Consider the following 16,000-nt stretch of genomic DNA (forward strand, 5'->3'; position numbering starts at 1 on the left):
AATTTTATAAAATGTTGGATTGTAACATTTTATAAAATTGGATAAGAATATGTATTTAGATTATAAATACTATCATCATCATCATCATCATCATCATCGCAGCCCGGAAGACGTCCACTGCTGGACATAGGCCTCCCCCAAAGATCTCCACGACGATAAATACTATACCTATATTATAATATAAAAAAAGACATTCTAAACTAAATTGTTCCGTAGTGACATTTTGCTTAATGTCAGTTTATTCAATGATTAATGATGATTTAGTCACACACAATCTGCAGCGACTATTGCACTAATAATTGCAAAATGGCTAACGACTGCGATATGAAATCGTTAATGACTCTTTCATCGAAATCGGAAGGTAGTACAGCGCCTGCGGCACGGCTGCGGTGGCGAAACGCTCCGCTACATGAACGATGCACTATGACGGATATGGTGAAATTAAAAGACGCGTTCCAAACTGCTTACAGAAATGTGCTTTTGCCAAACGATTTCCGGAATCTGTTGCGCACATTGCTCAATGTGGAGTATGATGACGAGGAATTTCAAATTCTATTTATGAAGGTGTTCATTTGAATGCGGAAAGCATTCGTGTGTTATGCGTATTTTTCAAAATAGATTATTTAAAAAAAAAGATAAAATGTTCGGCAGTTAAACTTTCGAGAGATCAAAGTTTGTCACACTTTATTTGGTCTTGCCTAGTCTTTTATATAGTTAAATAGTAGGTTGCCTAAAAATTATTGTATTGAGGGTTTATTGTTCCAAATATTGTAATTAAAATGGTATTATTTCGCCATAAAAGATAAACACAAACCGAAATGGCGAGATCGATTGGGACGAGCTGGTATCTCACCTCCTACTGGGCTACTTCGCTAATGACCCAGAGAATCAACGGGAATCGCTGCAGCCGCCAATCATGGGCCTTCCCACCGTGATGCGCTCTCAACATAGGCACCCTATATCCAGGATTTGCTTCTGTCCTGATGTGTCCAAGGTATGAGATCGCAACTGTTAGAGTTCACATCAATATTGTAGAAAAAATCCAAAATTTAAAAAGATATTAAAAGAAGGTAGTTTATGTTTAGTACTACTGAAGTACCCAATATAAAGAATATTACAAATATTGTAAATAGCGCCATCTAGTATTTATAGATGGACCTACTACACTGACTTCCGTCTATATATACGGAGGTCGGTAGTTGAATAATCCTCCCTTCCGATCGATCCCCCGTCCAATTCAAACGGGGACCGATGTTACGACTGCCTGAGCCGAGGTTCGAACCACTAGCGGTGCCCTCAGACTAAAGTCGTATCTGTCAGGCGGGAGTTGGCCTTCAGCCGCTCCATAAGACCTTCCGCGGGTTTGGAGTGTCATCTGCACTCGCCCCCTATCGTGCGGTGACGCTGTAAAGGACAGCTGCAGCCAACAGCATTAGAGTAGTCAAAAAAAAAAAATTAATAATCCTCTTTCGTTGGGTGAGCGGCGGCATTCAGACGACGAGCGCAGAGCGTGCCGGTTGTGTTTTGTATACTAAAATGAATTGTATTAGGAATGGGTTTATCCCGGTCTTAATTGAGCTTGGAAGTAGTGAAGGTGAGTGTCAATGCATTCTAAAAGGGTCTTTTAAACCATCACCCGTATCACAAGTCACGGGCGCTACTTGAGGTTTCCCTTGCGGTAGCGCCGGCTTCAGAGCCTAAGTCGTCTTCTTAATTAGTGCTTCTTACACAACAGAAGTACAGCGTAAAGACCGATTTAGACCGTCACATAGGTACACTCCGAAATTATTATTGTTTTTAGTTACTGAGCTGTTGGTTTAAAGTTTAAAGTATGGTATAACCTTGAAAAAAACGCACTTTTTGTAAATACTTTCTCCATTCTCTAATATATTATTGATAATTAAATTCTTAGTACAGGTATTTCGACACTTAACATTACAATTGTCGGGTTTGGTAGTCTAAAGGTTTAGCACACCCCTTTACTTCCGATGGTCGCAGGTCACAGCTTAATGCTCGCATAACGTTAGTAGTGTCCGCTAAAGACGACATAATACTTCCTTCGCTTTTCCATTACGTATACTACATTGCCGCTTACTGACAAATCAATAAAGATCGTAATTATTTATAATCGTTCCTCATGCAGGATCGCAGTACCGACCCAATGCAAGGCACGTACATAACTGCAAGCCGTGATGGGATGATCAACTGGTGGTCACTGGATATGTCGTTGCTGAGAACTGCCTATTCATCTAGTCGTTAGTCTTAAATACCTATGAGTATGAGTATTTTGTAATACCTACAAGTTGAGTATTTAAGAATGAACAATGTAGTAACTAGGTAAAGAAAGTTGATATAATCACCTAAAATATTTAGGTGATTGTAGCCAAATAATTCCGAGAGTAACTAGTCATTTAAATCAAATCAAAATATCTTTATTCTTATAAAAAATGTCACAATTCGTTAATTCCGCGTTATGTACCTACTTCCACCTTTGTATTACGTGCATTAGAGTTATATAAATAAATATAAAAAAGTATATATGTAGGTTTATTTATTTTGTTTGAATAGACACTGAATTTGGTTATGTAATTATAGACCCAAATACATCCAGTCTCTCTTCTCTCTAACCCAGATAGTTTAATCTATAACAAATTGGAAGTTTTGGACGCTGATGAGTGGCCCGTTTAGAGAGAAACTTAATTAATGTAGGGGCCAAACTCCGTGGACCTTAGTTATACAGGACCTCTAATTTCTCCATTTGGAATTACAGTCGTGTTTGTAACATTTATGCTATTGAAAACAATAATTGCAGCCCATCTGAAGGTTCGAACGACCTGGGTGACGGATATGGTGTGCATGCCAGACGTGAACATTATTGTGACAAGCTCCACAGAACGGGACCTGCGCTTCTACGATTGTACTGCTAAGACATTTACCCTCAAGATAATTATTACTAGTTGGGAATATATGGTGAGCTACATTTACCTTACCTTTCTTTCTCCAACAACTAATTAATAAGTGCATGTACTGATAACCTCGGTGGTCTAGCGTTTTGGCACACCGCCTTACTTTCGAATGGTCGCAGTATCAATTCCTCGCACGGTACATTTATAGTCATGAGTATGATTTTTTTACGTATGATAATGAAATGGTGCACCCGCCTGTGCTAACGGTTTACGCTGGCGGGGCACCTGTGGAGGATGATAAGATGAGCATGAGGTCAGGTCAGTTAGCCATTGTGAAAAATTCACCAGGACTTTATCACGATGGTTTACAGGGGGAACCGCGTGGAGGTCAACCTGGCATGGTACACGGTAATGCGGGCCGGAATTGGCTATGTAGACTAAAAGTATATAATAAGTTCAACTTTAATTATTACTAATATTTAAAGAGTGCAATGTTTTTAATATATTGCTAAAAATTAAAACATTGACTTGCAACTTTACAAGATCTAACGACTATTAACGACTATTTAAATGACTTACGACTGCCACTCTTCTCTATACTGATATTTGTGCTCTTGTCCATGTAATCCTCCAAGTGCAACTATAGCTCACTAGCTATTTCACGTTACCTTTTAATTGCTTTAAATTCTACCACGACATTCAAGTTATGGTCTATCAATAGATTTGTACGATGTACTACCAATTTCACAAAGATGCTAACGAGAAGTGCATCCTTATTTGCGGCGACGTGGGTGGTAACGTGCGTGTCTTGCTGTTCTCGCCTGTGAAGCGGGGTCCATTCCGCAACCAGGCCGGCCGCGCACTCATACAGCTTCGACATGTTGATCTGCAGCGGAAGGTAACTTCCAATCATACATACAAATGGCTATACGTTAATATTTGATGGAAATTACAAATCTCATTAGACACAGCGGATACATATTAGATTTTTAGTTCGTTTTGGTATCTGAAGACACAGTTTCATTTTTCTTTATTTATAAATGACCCGTGTCTTAAAGGTGAATAGTCAACCAGTACTTCTGAATGCCACATTCGTTTATAATCGTGACGTCATATTCAAAGACATAATTTTCCAACTCACTGTCATACAAACATATTTACACCATATAATGTCTCAGTTCTTCAACTCTGGGGTTCCAATATATCTATACTCTATCCATGATGATGCCTCGTTCAGAGGCGAAACATTTGTCTCAATCCCAGTGTTGATGCAAACGGTCTGATCACAAATTTTTTGATCACTGATTATTTGTGGTCTCACATATGCAATACTAATAGGTTACGGATTAATCAAAATAATATAAATCTATTAAGTAATGAAGTGAACTTCCGCAAATACACTTAATTCGATCCTTAAGCGGAAACAACACCTTCTTAATAGAATTTGAACGTAGTCCGGCGCTGACTTAAATGTGATGAAAAGGTAGCAATAGTACCTCGTAGCAATAGTAGGTATTAATTAATATGCTTACTATTGCTATGAGGTCGTCAACCAAGAATAAATTACCACTATGGTCGTGTATCAGCCACAACTGCTGCCCGAGATGCGTCTGGTGGAGTTGCAGCGGGTGCACTCTGAGTGGGTGCGCCAGGTCTCGTTCTACGCATCACTGCACTGCGTGGTCTCTTGCGCCACCTGCGCTGACTCTCTTCTGATGTGCGACCTGGCTGGATCCAAAACACATAATATGTTCCGAGTCGACAAGGTGCAATCTGTATTTGGTTCTCCATCTATTTTTTAATATACATAAAAAAGTCGTTACCGCTGTCTTTTTGTTTAGATCTTTTAAACTACGCAACGGATTTTAATGCAGTTTTTAGCAATATAGAGTGATTCAAAAAGAAGGTTTACATAAAGGTTCATGTATACGTGGAAAGCTGGTGCGGGTATAGCTAATAATACTTACATAAAGCTAAAAGGTTTACTGCACTAATCTCTGAAAGTACGTTGTCTGAGAGTACTTGATCACAAGATGAACCTAACATTTTATGTTAATTAAATGGCAAACAAGCTAATGCCTATGTGACGGTAAGTGGCAACAGTCGCCTATAAACATAAACAGTATCACGGACATCACGGCAAAATGTGACGAGGAGAACAGAGGTTCTCGTTATGCGTTGCTATTCCTGAGGACTCTGTTATGTCTCTTTACTCGGTAATTTCACTTCCATATTTCCTTCTACACCGAAACATATGTTACAAAATAAACTGCTTGGTATTTGAAATAGGTGAGATAAAGATACTTTTTTAGTTTTTTAGTTTTCCCTCCGCCATGAAAAAAATAATATTTCGGGGCTGCAAATATGCAAATATATGTGCCCACATTCAGGGTATCCAGTGCTTTGCGTTCGACGAGGAAACTCACGTGCTCGTGACGGGAGGGCCCGACTGTGTGGTCCGTGTATGGAACCCGTTCGTGACGACGCGCCCGGCCGTCGCTCTGGCCGGCCACCACGCTGCTATCACGGCGCTCATACTCCAGAACGCCGGTCAGACCATCTACTCCCTCTCGCGCGACCGGGTTATTAAAGTCTGGGATGTGCAGGGACAACTTTGCGTGCAGGTAAAATCAATTTTATTTACTTCTTTTTACACTGGAAACTAAATGAAAAATGGTTAACGCGGGGCGAGGCGGAAGGTTGACAGGGAGTGGCAATGGTATAGGAAGAGAGGAGAAAAAGGGGTTGGGACCATGTCGTCGCACTAGAAGAGCGAGAGAATATCATCAAGAGAGTAATTCAAGATTCTTTTCCATGGTTTTAAATCTTATATTTTTCTATAATTGCATCATACAAAAGAATTGTCTACTGTACACAAAATTATATACTGTAATCCTTTCATTGGAAATGACAAACAGTTACAGGGTATAATTGTTATTATCCACTTTGACTATAGGTAATTAATTAAAATAATTAAATTCACCTATTTTCTATTTCAGAAGCACCTATTTTTTACTCTCACTTAACTAAAAATTAATTTTGGTCGTTTTCGATCCTAATATTATATTCAAATTATATAATGCCCAAATAAATAGGCTAAGGTTGTTTGTTACATACCCAGTTTGACGCTCTTGGTGGTGTAGCGATTTAGCACACTGCCTTTCATCCAACGGTCGCAGGTTCGATTCCTCGCACTATACAAACATTTGTATTCATGAGGACGTTTGTTTGCATATGTTTCGGTGTTTTCTATGTTCATATATTATGTATAATAATATATAACTACAAAAATAATATTATTTAAGTTTTTCTATCAGTTGTCTAGTAGGTACCTATAACAGAAGTTCTGCTTAGCTTGGGACTAGATGAGATGGCTGTGTGAATTGTCCTGGGTAATTATTATAATATTATTAATATATCATTATATTATGCATACAACTAATTATATATATAACTAACAATGTATTAATTAGTCATATATAGATATCCCCTCGCAAATCGGCGAACGCACCCCGATATCTGCTGTTTACAACAAAGCAACCCGTGAGCTGATCCTCGCAGCAGTCAAGATTGCGGTACTCGTGCTAGATGAGCAGTTAAACCCTCAGCACACTGACGGGTTCACACATTCCCGTGCTGTTGCTAAGATACTTTACAATCCCTTATTCAAAGTGGTCATCACGTGCGGAATGGACAGCATTATTATCAATTGGGATCCAGTTACAGGTTATTATCATGAAGAAAGAAAATACATATAAAAAAATAAAAATAATACCCCAAGTTACATAGTATCTTCAATTTCGTTCATTCATCTGGCACTTTACCTTGTCTCGGACAGGGTAATGTGGCAGAGAAAAACTTTGAAATTAAAAATATTCCACATGGTGGTAAGAGTCAGAATTTCTTATTTTTAGGAGTAACTAAAAAGCTTTTTTTTACTTCTAAATGAAATTCTTGGCGAAATCAGAAGTGTCGGGCGGCCGGTGCGGTGCTACTCGCCCCACCTCGAGCCCCATAGCATTGCTCGTTGACATGAGTTTTAATATAATATATTAAAACCCCTTAAACTCAAACATACCAAAAAGCAAATTGTAGTTAAAATGTGTGTAAATTGTCCAAGGATATAATTTTATGTGTTACTACACATACTTGTCATAATGTATTGTCATAAAGGTAAACGCAACGTGATGGTACGCGACGCTCACACGCGGCTGCTGCACGGTGAACTCATCCCGGTTGAGATTACTGCGGCCTGCTTTGATCCTGGCTGGCAACTGCTGGTCACCGGCGCTCGTAACGGAACCCTCAAAGTACTGAATAAATAAAACTCCACTATATCTGTTTTACCAATTATTTAAAAAAGCTAAGATTCATTTCCATAGACTTTTAGATTTTTTTAATTTATTAAAGTTGACAACTAGTAACTCATTCTATATATTTTGAATCCAGGGACTGAGCATACTGCCGTGTCACGGGTTAAGTTTTAGCACAGATAACATAATATTACATAGTTTTTGTTTGATATCGGTGTTTCCGTCATCTGAGAGTCAGTCAGAAATATAAATTTGTGCACAAAAATATGTTTTTTTTTGGTGTTAGGCAATTTTGATCTCACAACTTCTTGGCCGTAATTCAGACTAGTCGACGACTACGAATATAATATTTACTATATTTATATCATAAATACTTTAATATACAGAGTAACATATAAGATTCTTACTCGTTCTTCTTGTGATGAGACAGCTGAGACAGCGTTAGCTTAAAAATCAAGTATGACTATTCAAAACTGCTTAAATTTAAATTTATTTGAATAGAGAATTTTATATTCTATTCTATACAGGTATGGAATTTCAACACCGGCGTATGTCTACGAAATATGGCAATAGAGCACATGTGTGAAGTTACAAGCGTTTTCTGGGTGGAAGGGAGGTATGCAAACTCCAATTTCACTCTCCTCGCGCAGTTCTTTAATAGAAGAAGAAATAGAATGACGTTACTCATAAAAGAGCTGCTGGAGGAATACGAATAATAATATCCCTGAACACGTAACGTTAGTGTTAATCTAGGATACTGTGTTTTTAATTCTCTTATCTAATCTAAATTTTCTTTTTACGAAAATTACCCGAGCAGCGCGAGTACAGCTAGTAACTAATATTACCATATGTCTCCACCTCTGCCCCACGTATTCAGCTGCTAAGCAATTTGTTTTTTATGATGTTTTTTGGGTGAAGGGTGAGATAAGTCACCTTAGACCTTCACAATGCGAAGTATGAGTGGTGACATCATAAGGATGTCCGGTCTAAAATTGATTTGATTGATATCGTGGTAAGGATCTTGGCCGTGGGGTGGAACCGTCACGTGACAGAGTTCGAGGACACCGGTACCGCCAGCACCGGCAAGAGCTGGGAGACGAGACACAGTGACGACGTGCTGGCGGCTGCCGCGCGCTGGCCGCTCTCGCTCGCCACTGCCTCTTACAATTCGGAACTCCTGCTGTGGAAACTGGAGACGGGTCAGCCATACAGGTGATTCAGTTCAAAAATTGTTTATATAGGTACCAGAATTTTACTTAAATACTAGATGCTACCTGCGACTTGCTGCTGAAGCAGACCTTGTTACCAACTTCATATCCTTTTTCATTTTTGCTTATTCTTGTGCATAATATTAATTTGTTAATGTTTGGTAATCAAGGTTATTAGGGAAAATACTCTCTGCTACCAAAATGTTAGGGAATTTACTATGTATATATATAGGGAAAAATATGTGTGGAAACGTCTGTCACGTACCTGTATGGTTCTGCGGATTTCTTGGGCTTCAGGGTCTCGAAGATATCTTCGCTAGCTTTCCAGTTTCACAGTAGGTTTAACACTGTTCTAATTTATTTTAATTCACAACACAAATGCGCGCACGCGTCATGGAAGTAAAAGCGCGGGAACAGAAACTAACGGACTCTAATATAATAATCTGTGCTTACGATGGTACAGGTAGATTTTGAACAAAGGTTTATTTATCATATCTACATTGGTCTCCAAAGACACAAACAAGATTTAATGAAGTCTCCATATATTCCAGCAATAAACATTCTCAGCACCAGCAGCATGATAGACTGGTAGAAAATGCCACTACTTATTCTGGCCGCCATATGTACTTTTACCTTTGTATTAAGTGTATTATAGTTATATAAATAAATTATTCTAAACTCCCTAGGTAGATTCCATCTCACCTTATGTTTCTAGACGTTTCTCATGTACGGATCCGATGCTTCGCATCAAGATGCACTACAAGAAGCGAGATGCAACACGCGCTGCTTCTCCTACAGCTACCACCGCCCACCGCACTTCTGCCCCTCGGCTCAGGTACGGTGTCATTACTGTTGTACACGAAGAAAAAGTAAGAAAAGACAGTTATAGTATACCAGCGATATCTCTCTATAATATTCTAAAAGATCGGGCCCTATCTAGAACTGTAGTTGGTATACTAAAACGTGTATCTAAAGCTGCACTAGCAGGCTCTTATAAGACTTGGCTGGGCAGGGAGAGAAACACGAGCTGTGAAAGCGTGTGTTAACCTACGTCGGCAAAAGGGGTTCCTTAAACCCGCACCCGGGTCAAAAGTCCTACTTGGAGTTTCCCTCTCTGCCACAATATTACACACCACATAATTTAAGAACTAGTGCCATATTTGTGATTTTTTTCTTTTTTTTTATTAGCATGCAAAGTACGAGCGCACGGCTGTCGCTACCGGAGGCGGGTGAGGCGATGCGCAAAGCTCGGGCGCGGCGAGTGTCGACGGGCGTAGCGCTACCGACGCGGGCGCAAGCCATGCGACAGCTGGCCGTGCACGCCATGATCTTTCTGGAGACGCGCCCCTTCAGCATGCAAGACGGTCGGTAATACTCTCGCACTGCTTCCCAACTATCTATAGCAGCTCTCTGAACTGGCAAATGTGTATTTACTGATACTATACTATATTAACATCACACAATATCATAACACTGTAACATAATATATAGTTACCCCTCCCCCTCACTGTTTCTATTTGATCTTAATTCTATATTTGCATTTTATTCTCACAGCGTCATTGATGCTGGCCCTAGAGAACGGCCAGGTGCAGGGCTGGTCGGACCACCCTGCGGGAGGGTTGCAGGGTGCATTTCAGGGGGTGCATACTGTCGGCGATTACGTGTCCGCTTTCGCCACCGATACCAACAACCGGTTCCTGTTCACTGGCACCACCGTTGGGTACATTAAAGTGTGGCTGATGACGAACTATCTCATGCAGGAACAAGTAAGTATTATATGTAAGAGTGGTTGACATTATGACACAATATATGGGCCGTAGAAAAAAAAACCTGACGTTCATAAGCGGCTAAAATTATCTTGCATGAATAAATGATTTTTGATTTCACTTGAAATAGAATTGACTGTTAACCCTAGGCTTCCAAATTATTCAAACTCTATTTATTTCCTATTTAGAAGCGAAATACTTGTCACAATATGGGTGTAGATACAATAACGGTCATAACTGGATCTGAACCAAGTTCTGCCGCACATGGAGTACTGCTCTCATATTTGGGCAAGAACAAGTGGATACCAGCTCGATCCTTTTGACTCGGTTCAGAGACATGCTATGAGAATTGTCGATGATCCCAATCTCTCTTTTTCCATCGCACCTCTCGCCATCGACAGGTAATTCATTTCCACACGCTGGAACCCAAGTGGTCTCGGACAGTGCGGTTTCAGAGGAGCTTCCTCCCGCGTACACTTAGATTGTGGAATAAACGTGGAATAAACTTCCTGCCGAGGTTTTCTCACGAGACTACAGCATGGGATTTTTCAAAAAGGGTATATTAAGGTTACTTAAGGGTCGGCAACGCGCACGTGACACCTCTGGTGCTTCAGGCGTCCATAGGCTACTGTAACCATTTACCATCAGATGGGCCGTATGCTTATTTGCCACCATAGTATTATAGTATAAAAGAAACACCACTTGATGGGCGGGTTACTAATTATCACATAACTATGGTAGGTACACGTGAACATGTCAGAATTGCGGCTCCAATTCCCTTTTTTGTGGCGGGACCGCATCGAAGGCCGTGCGAAGCGCTCCGTGCGCGACCAGCCACTGCCGATGCTCCTGAACAGCTACCGGGCTCACCTGCGCTGCATCACCACCATGGCCTACATTGAGCATTTGAAGCTCGTACTTAGGTGTGTAAACATTTTTATTTTATTTACTCATCTAAATCAAAATAAATTGTACATACAAAATCCGAAACATCAACTTAAAAATGAAAGTAGATATATTTGTTATAGCTGCAAAGCAAAGTGTAATGAGTTCCTTAGTACTTAAGGAATTTATATTTGTTTCGCTACTTGCTTATTTTGCTTCGCAAGCTGGTCAGATCTTTATGAGGAGCCTGATGGTGTCTCATTTAGAGGCGAAACGCGTGTCACAATAAGGGTGTAGATTCAATAACGGTGGGCATATGAGCACCAATAGAGAAGATCATAACCCATTCAGTAGCCAGTAGTAGTCAGGTTTCCGCACTGAATATTTGTGGTCTTATTAGAACCTTATTCGGAAACCAAACCAGGATTAGAAACCCTCTTCAAACAATGTGCAAGAAGTACCTATCGCGCTGACTTAATCCGATAAAAAGGGTAATTTTTTTAAATAACGTTGAATTGTATATTTTGCTTCCGGTGCAGTGGTAGTTCAGATTACAGCGTGCGTGTGTGGCGGCTGTCTGGTGAGTACTTGCAGACGATGGGAAGCTTCGTGCCGTGGACGCTGGAAACCACCAGGTTTCCGCCAGATGTCAAGAAGGTCGCGAGTTTCACCACGTTCAAGGTTTGTTAAACCTGCTATGTTTTTAGACCCCGAAGCCAAATTTCCTAGATTACTTCTTTCGAAAACTTCTAGATAGATTAGAGGTTAATGAATGTCAGCTGTGTATTGAGTAAGGTGTAGCACCTCTCAAATATGTGAACTAAATGTGTTATTTATTTTATACGTCTCTGTCCAATGTTAACTGTAACAGTCAATAGATTTTTATATGAACACAATTCGTTAAACTTTAGTCTGTGTACAATAATAATTATTGCGATCAAGTCCTAAACTAATCATATCTTGGATATACTAATTAAATTAATTCTATACGTGTGATTTCTATAAAAACATATATGTTTGTATCTTACGAGCAATTAATAAAATGCTAAATCACCTTCAAATAAGATAACATTGTAATATAAACTTGACAGGTGTGGCGATCAGGTTGGGTGTCTCGGTACGTGCCGGGCCAAGTAGAGGTGGACAAGCTACGAGACATTACCGATCTCGAACTACGGAATAAGACTTACGGCGCACCCGCGCCCGACCCTATGCTAGGGCGGTACTTCGCACTTCCCGCACGTCCCGACCGCCACGACAAAATCATGCTCGACGACTCGCTGCAGACCGTTAGTGGTTTTAATTTGTATTCACAAATTACGTCACATTAATTTTTACCTTCTATACACCACCCACGACACAGTAGATCATATTTTAATAGTTATTGGACTGGGAGTTTTCCTAGATTTCATGATTTTTACACGAAGTTTGTGACTTCAGCAAGGATATGTTATACAATGTCACACTTTGTTGATTTCCCTTCGTATCCTAAGGAAATTGTTAAGAAAGAGACCTTTTAAAAGATGTACCATCTAAATAGGTTACTTGTAACCAAACTAATCTTATTGCCTATAAATAGTTATAGGCAATTTGTTGCTTATTCGTCCTTGTTATATCTGGTCACATTTGTGTGGCGTCCCACAGTAAGTAGAGGGGAGTATATAAATTTTATTTATATTATACATATATACTCGTAATATTATATAGCAATCTTATTAAATATATGTATTACAAAAATAAATAAAATAAATTATATTTATTCATTACCATTTCTATGGTAGATTGCCGGCGTTAGTGCTGTGACCATAGAGACAATTCTATTTACATTATCTATTATTTCTTATGTTAGTCTATAAGATATTTATAATATGGGCCATGTAGTCTGAATGAAATAAACAAATTACCTACGTCATAAAATTTAGAACCACGCCTATTTATTGTCACAATTTGGCGTGTGACATAACCTATTGTTCCTGAGGTGTGACGTCCCCGGCCCGCAGGTCCCGCTGTACGCACACTTGCGCATGGCGTCGACGCAGCCGGTGCGGCGGCCGCCCACGCCCGAGCTGGTGCGCCACACGCGCCTCCGGCAGCTACCCGCTAAAAAGACGCACTTCGACACCGCGGGACCACCTACACGGGCTAACGAATAGCCAGCCGACTGTTGGTACCTAATTAAGTGCTTTACACATAAGTCGCTTTAAGCCAGTTATCACGACATCACGACGACCTAAGCTGAGAGCGGTGCCCTCAGACTAAAGTCGTATCAATCAATCAGTCGGCCTTCAATCGTACCGTAAGTCCTTCCGCGGGTGTAGAGTGCCAATTGCACTCGCTCCCTGTCGTTCGATAAAACTGAAAGGGCCAATTGGGGCCAACAGCATTAGAGTTTGAAAAGAAAACTATAACTACAAACGACAAAAAATAAATAAACTAAGAACCTATTTAACCTATATCACTATTCGTGTGAAGCCCTCGGTATGAAACACAATTTGCTCACTTTTCCGGTTTAATACAATAACTACGTCTCAATTCTAAAAGCAGAACCACCCTAAGTATTTCTATCAAATTTTTAATCCGTGTGAGTTTACTATAATTTATTTAATCTTACAGATAAAAGTGGTCGTTCCACTACGCTATTGCAGTGACCTACTACCAGAACATTACCTGTGTCGTTCCACTAATTTGGATAAATTTAGTATTATTGTAATTTATATGATCATGATTGTATTATTTAATAGTAAATTATCAAACAATATTATTATAATAAAGTTTATTTTAATATATTTCTCTTTAACATACAATGTTTTATTGAACGTATCTTGTAACGTAGTGTAACTTATTTTACCTATCTAACGAATATATCTACTAAATATACTATATTTGAAGCAAAATGGTAATAAATAATAATTTGTAATAAATTAACAAATGTTTTAGAACCCAAGTACAATGAATTCGTGCATAGATACTAATAAAAATTACTTAAGCGTTGTAGAAACATTCAGAGACTAATCATTTAGACTTCACGGAACGCACGGATCGCTCGGACCGCTTCTGCTGCTTACTGATCCTGCAGAGTACGGCCTTGTCGAGCAGGTCTTGCACAGTGTCCAGCTCGTAGCAGCCAATAGGCAGTGGATTGCCGGCCAGTTGCACACGCAACAACCCCGCAGCTGCCTTCTGTGCCAGCTGGCTCTGGTACTTCACCACCTCCAGTAGTTTAACTGTGCTCAAATAACTCAGCTGGTTGTATTCCAAGTTTAAATAGCACAGCGTCGTGTTGCCCACGCAGTGAACATGATTATCGTGGCAAACTGTCTCCTCGGTTGTGAACGGGTCCGTATAGTTACCGACCAGCTCGGCAGACATCAGCTCAGCCCTTAGCGCGATGGGATCGAATGTGCTTATGCCAGTCGTAGTGAATGCACTCGTTATACTCGATTTCTTCCCGCGCGTCGCCACTATCGTTTTCCGTTTTCCACTGCGGCTGTATTCGTCGTGCGATCGTTCCAGGGTCGTCATTAGCTCTTTATAGCACTTTGCATATACCTCCTGTTTTGTTTTGAAATACTTCATAAGTCTCTGCCTTTTCGTTACCAGTTCATCACATGTTAATGGGAACTCCATAAGGCTACTAAGTATACTCGCAGCGCCAGTGTGGCCGATCTGATTACCGGAAAGATTGAGATATTGCAGGGAGCGATTACTTCTCAAAGCTTCACCTAGTGCACAAGCACCGACGTCAGATATAAAGTTAGAAGCAAGCGAGAGTATCACGAGGGTCCTCGCGGCAGGTAGTGGGTGGATCAGTTTTGAGGCAATAAGTACACAGTTGTTATCGTCTATGTTGCACCTCCCCAGTGACAGGTACCGTAACCGTGTTTCTTCCACTAGCAACATATAATAATTACATTCAGCGACAGGCGAGTCGTCGAGGTTCAGTTCGGTAATGTTTGACAGAGGCATTAGCTTCGCTACTTCATAGAGAGTGGGGCCGGTGAGTGGCCCCCATCGCAGTGTTAGCTTGTTCAAGTAGGGATGAAAGGGAACGCACATCCCTATAATCTTGATGAGAAGCCGCGGAATATCCGGACAGCGACAAAAGATGAGTTCAACTAGGTGACCGACCACGTCGGTCATAGCTATGATGAGGATCACGTGCCGGTCAGCGTAAACGTTGAGTGGTGGAGTAGGCACTGAAACCTTGCTTTGAGACTCGTTGGAAGTATTATGCTGGATGGCTGGCTTGAATTTGTTCATTTTCCTGTTTTTCTCTTCTGTTTTGCTCACATATTCGTCTGTTGGACATGAGAAATGTATTCACTAATAAAAATATTATTAAGACTTTGATAAACATAAATTATTGGCTCGTTCTCAGTATTCTTAATAAAATATATACTATAACGCTTTGGAAGGAACAGCTTTGTGTAATTAAAATTTATACTCAAGACTATGTTGTAAAAGACACTACAATCTCGAACATGAACATCGTTGTCGATTGTTGATGTTTATTATCTGTATTCTATAAGTCATAATACAGATATGCTAGCATTAGCATCAAGCAATTATATGCCACTTATTTGTAATGGCCGTACCTTGAGTCTTCACAAGAACCTTGACCATGAAAGGTGCCTGCAGCTGGTTGCAGGCGAAGGGCACGAAACGTGCCACGTCGGCCGGCGATGGACACAACGTGCTTAACCGCGGCTCAGATAAATACAGATCGGTCATTGTGCACGTTGGTTGAGATTTAAAATAGCAAAAAATCCTGGATCCGTGGTCTCTTGTACAACTGTAGTACTCTAGTAAATTGACAGTTGTTTGAGAGTTAAGCTTATGGCCGGTATGAGTGAATTGTCATAGATTAGGTATAACAAAAACTTTATGAAACCAGCCATTTCGATCCGTAGATACTAGTGTTA

The 16,000-nt window shown here is 40.2% G+C and overlaps 2 protein-coding genes across 2 annotated transcripts; one reads left to right on the forward strand and one right to left on the reverse strand.

Moving 5' to 3' along the window:
* The first annotated feature begins 300 nt into the window (after positions 1–300).
* Positions 301–13,794, forward strand: LOC131844681 (WD repeat-containing protein on Y chromosome-like). The gene is made up of 19 exons (XM_059193621.1): positions 301–564; positions 803–994; positions 2,144–2,255; positions 2,813–2,970; positions 3,628–3,804; positions 4,493–4,672; positions 5,297–5,530; positions 6,380–6,632; positions 7,080–7,216; positions 7,747–7,835; positions 8,237–8,431; positions 9,143–9,262; positions 9,616–9,791; positions 9,982–10,193; positions 10,935–11,116; positions 11,618–11,759; positions 12,170–12,367; positions 13,079–13,241; positions 13,692–13,794. Exons 1-18 carry the CDS (start codon positions 307–309, stop codon positions 13,229–13,231), a joined length of 3,168 nt encoding a protein of 1,055 aa, XP_059049604.1. The 5' UTR covers positions 301–306; the 3' UTR covers positions 13,232–13,241; positions 13,692–13,794.
* Positions 13,795–14,050: 256 nt separating this feature from the next.
* On the reverse strand, positions 14,051–15,885 carry LOC131844721 (uncharacterized). The gene is made up of 2 exons (XM_059193666.1): positions 15,674–15,885; positions 14,051–15,376 (listed from the first exon to the last, which is right to left on the reverse strand). The coding sequence occupies exons 1-2, from the start codon at positions 15,807–15,809 to the stop codon at positions 14,091–14,093; spliced, it is 1,422 nt and encodes a 473-aa protein (XP_059049649.1). The 5' UTR covers positions 15,810–15,885; the 3' UTR covers positions 14,051–14,090.
* Positions 15,886–16,000: the final 115 nt, after the last annotated feature.

The sequence above is a fragment of the Achroia grisella genome, unplaced genomic scaffold (assembly GCF_030625045.1).
Source record: "Achroia grisella isolate CSIRO2021 unplaced genomic scaffold, CSIRO_AGI_Agris_v1 utg4116, whole genome shotgun sequence".
Lineage (NCBI taxonomy): Eukaryota > Metazoa > Arthropoda > Insecta > Lepidoptera > Pyralidae > Achroia > Achroia grisella.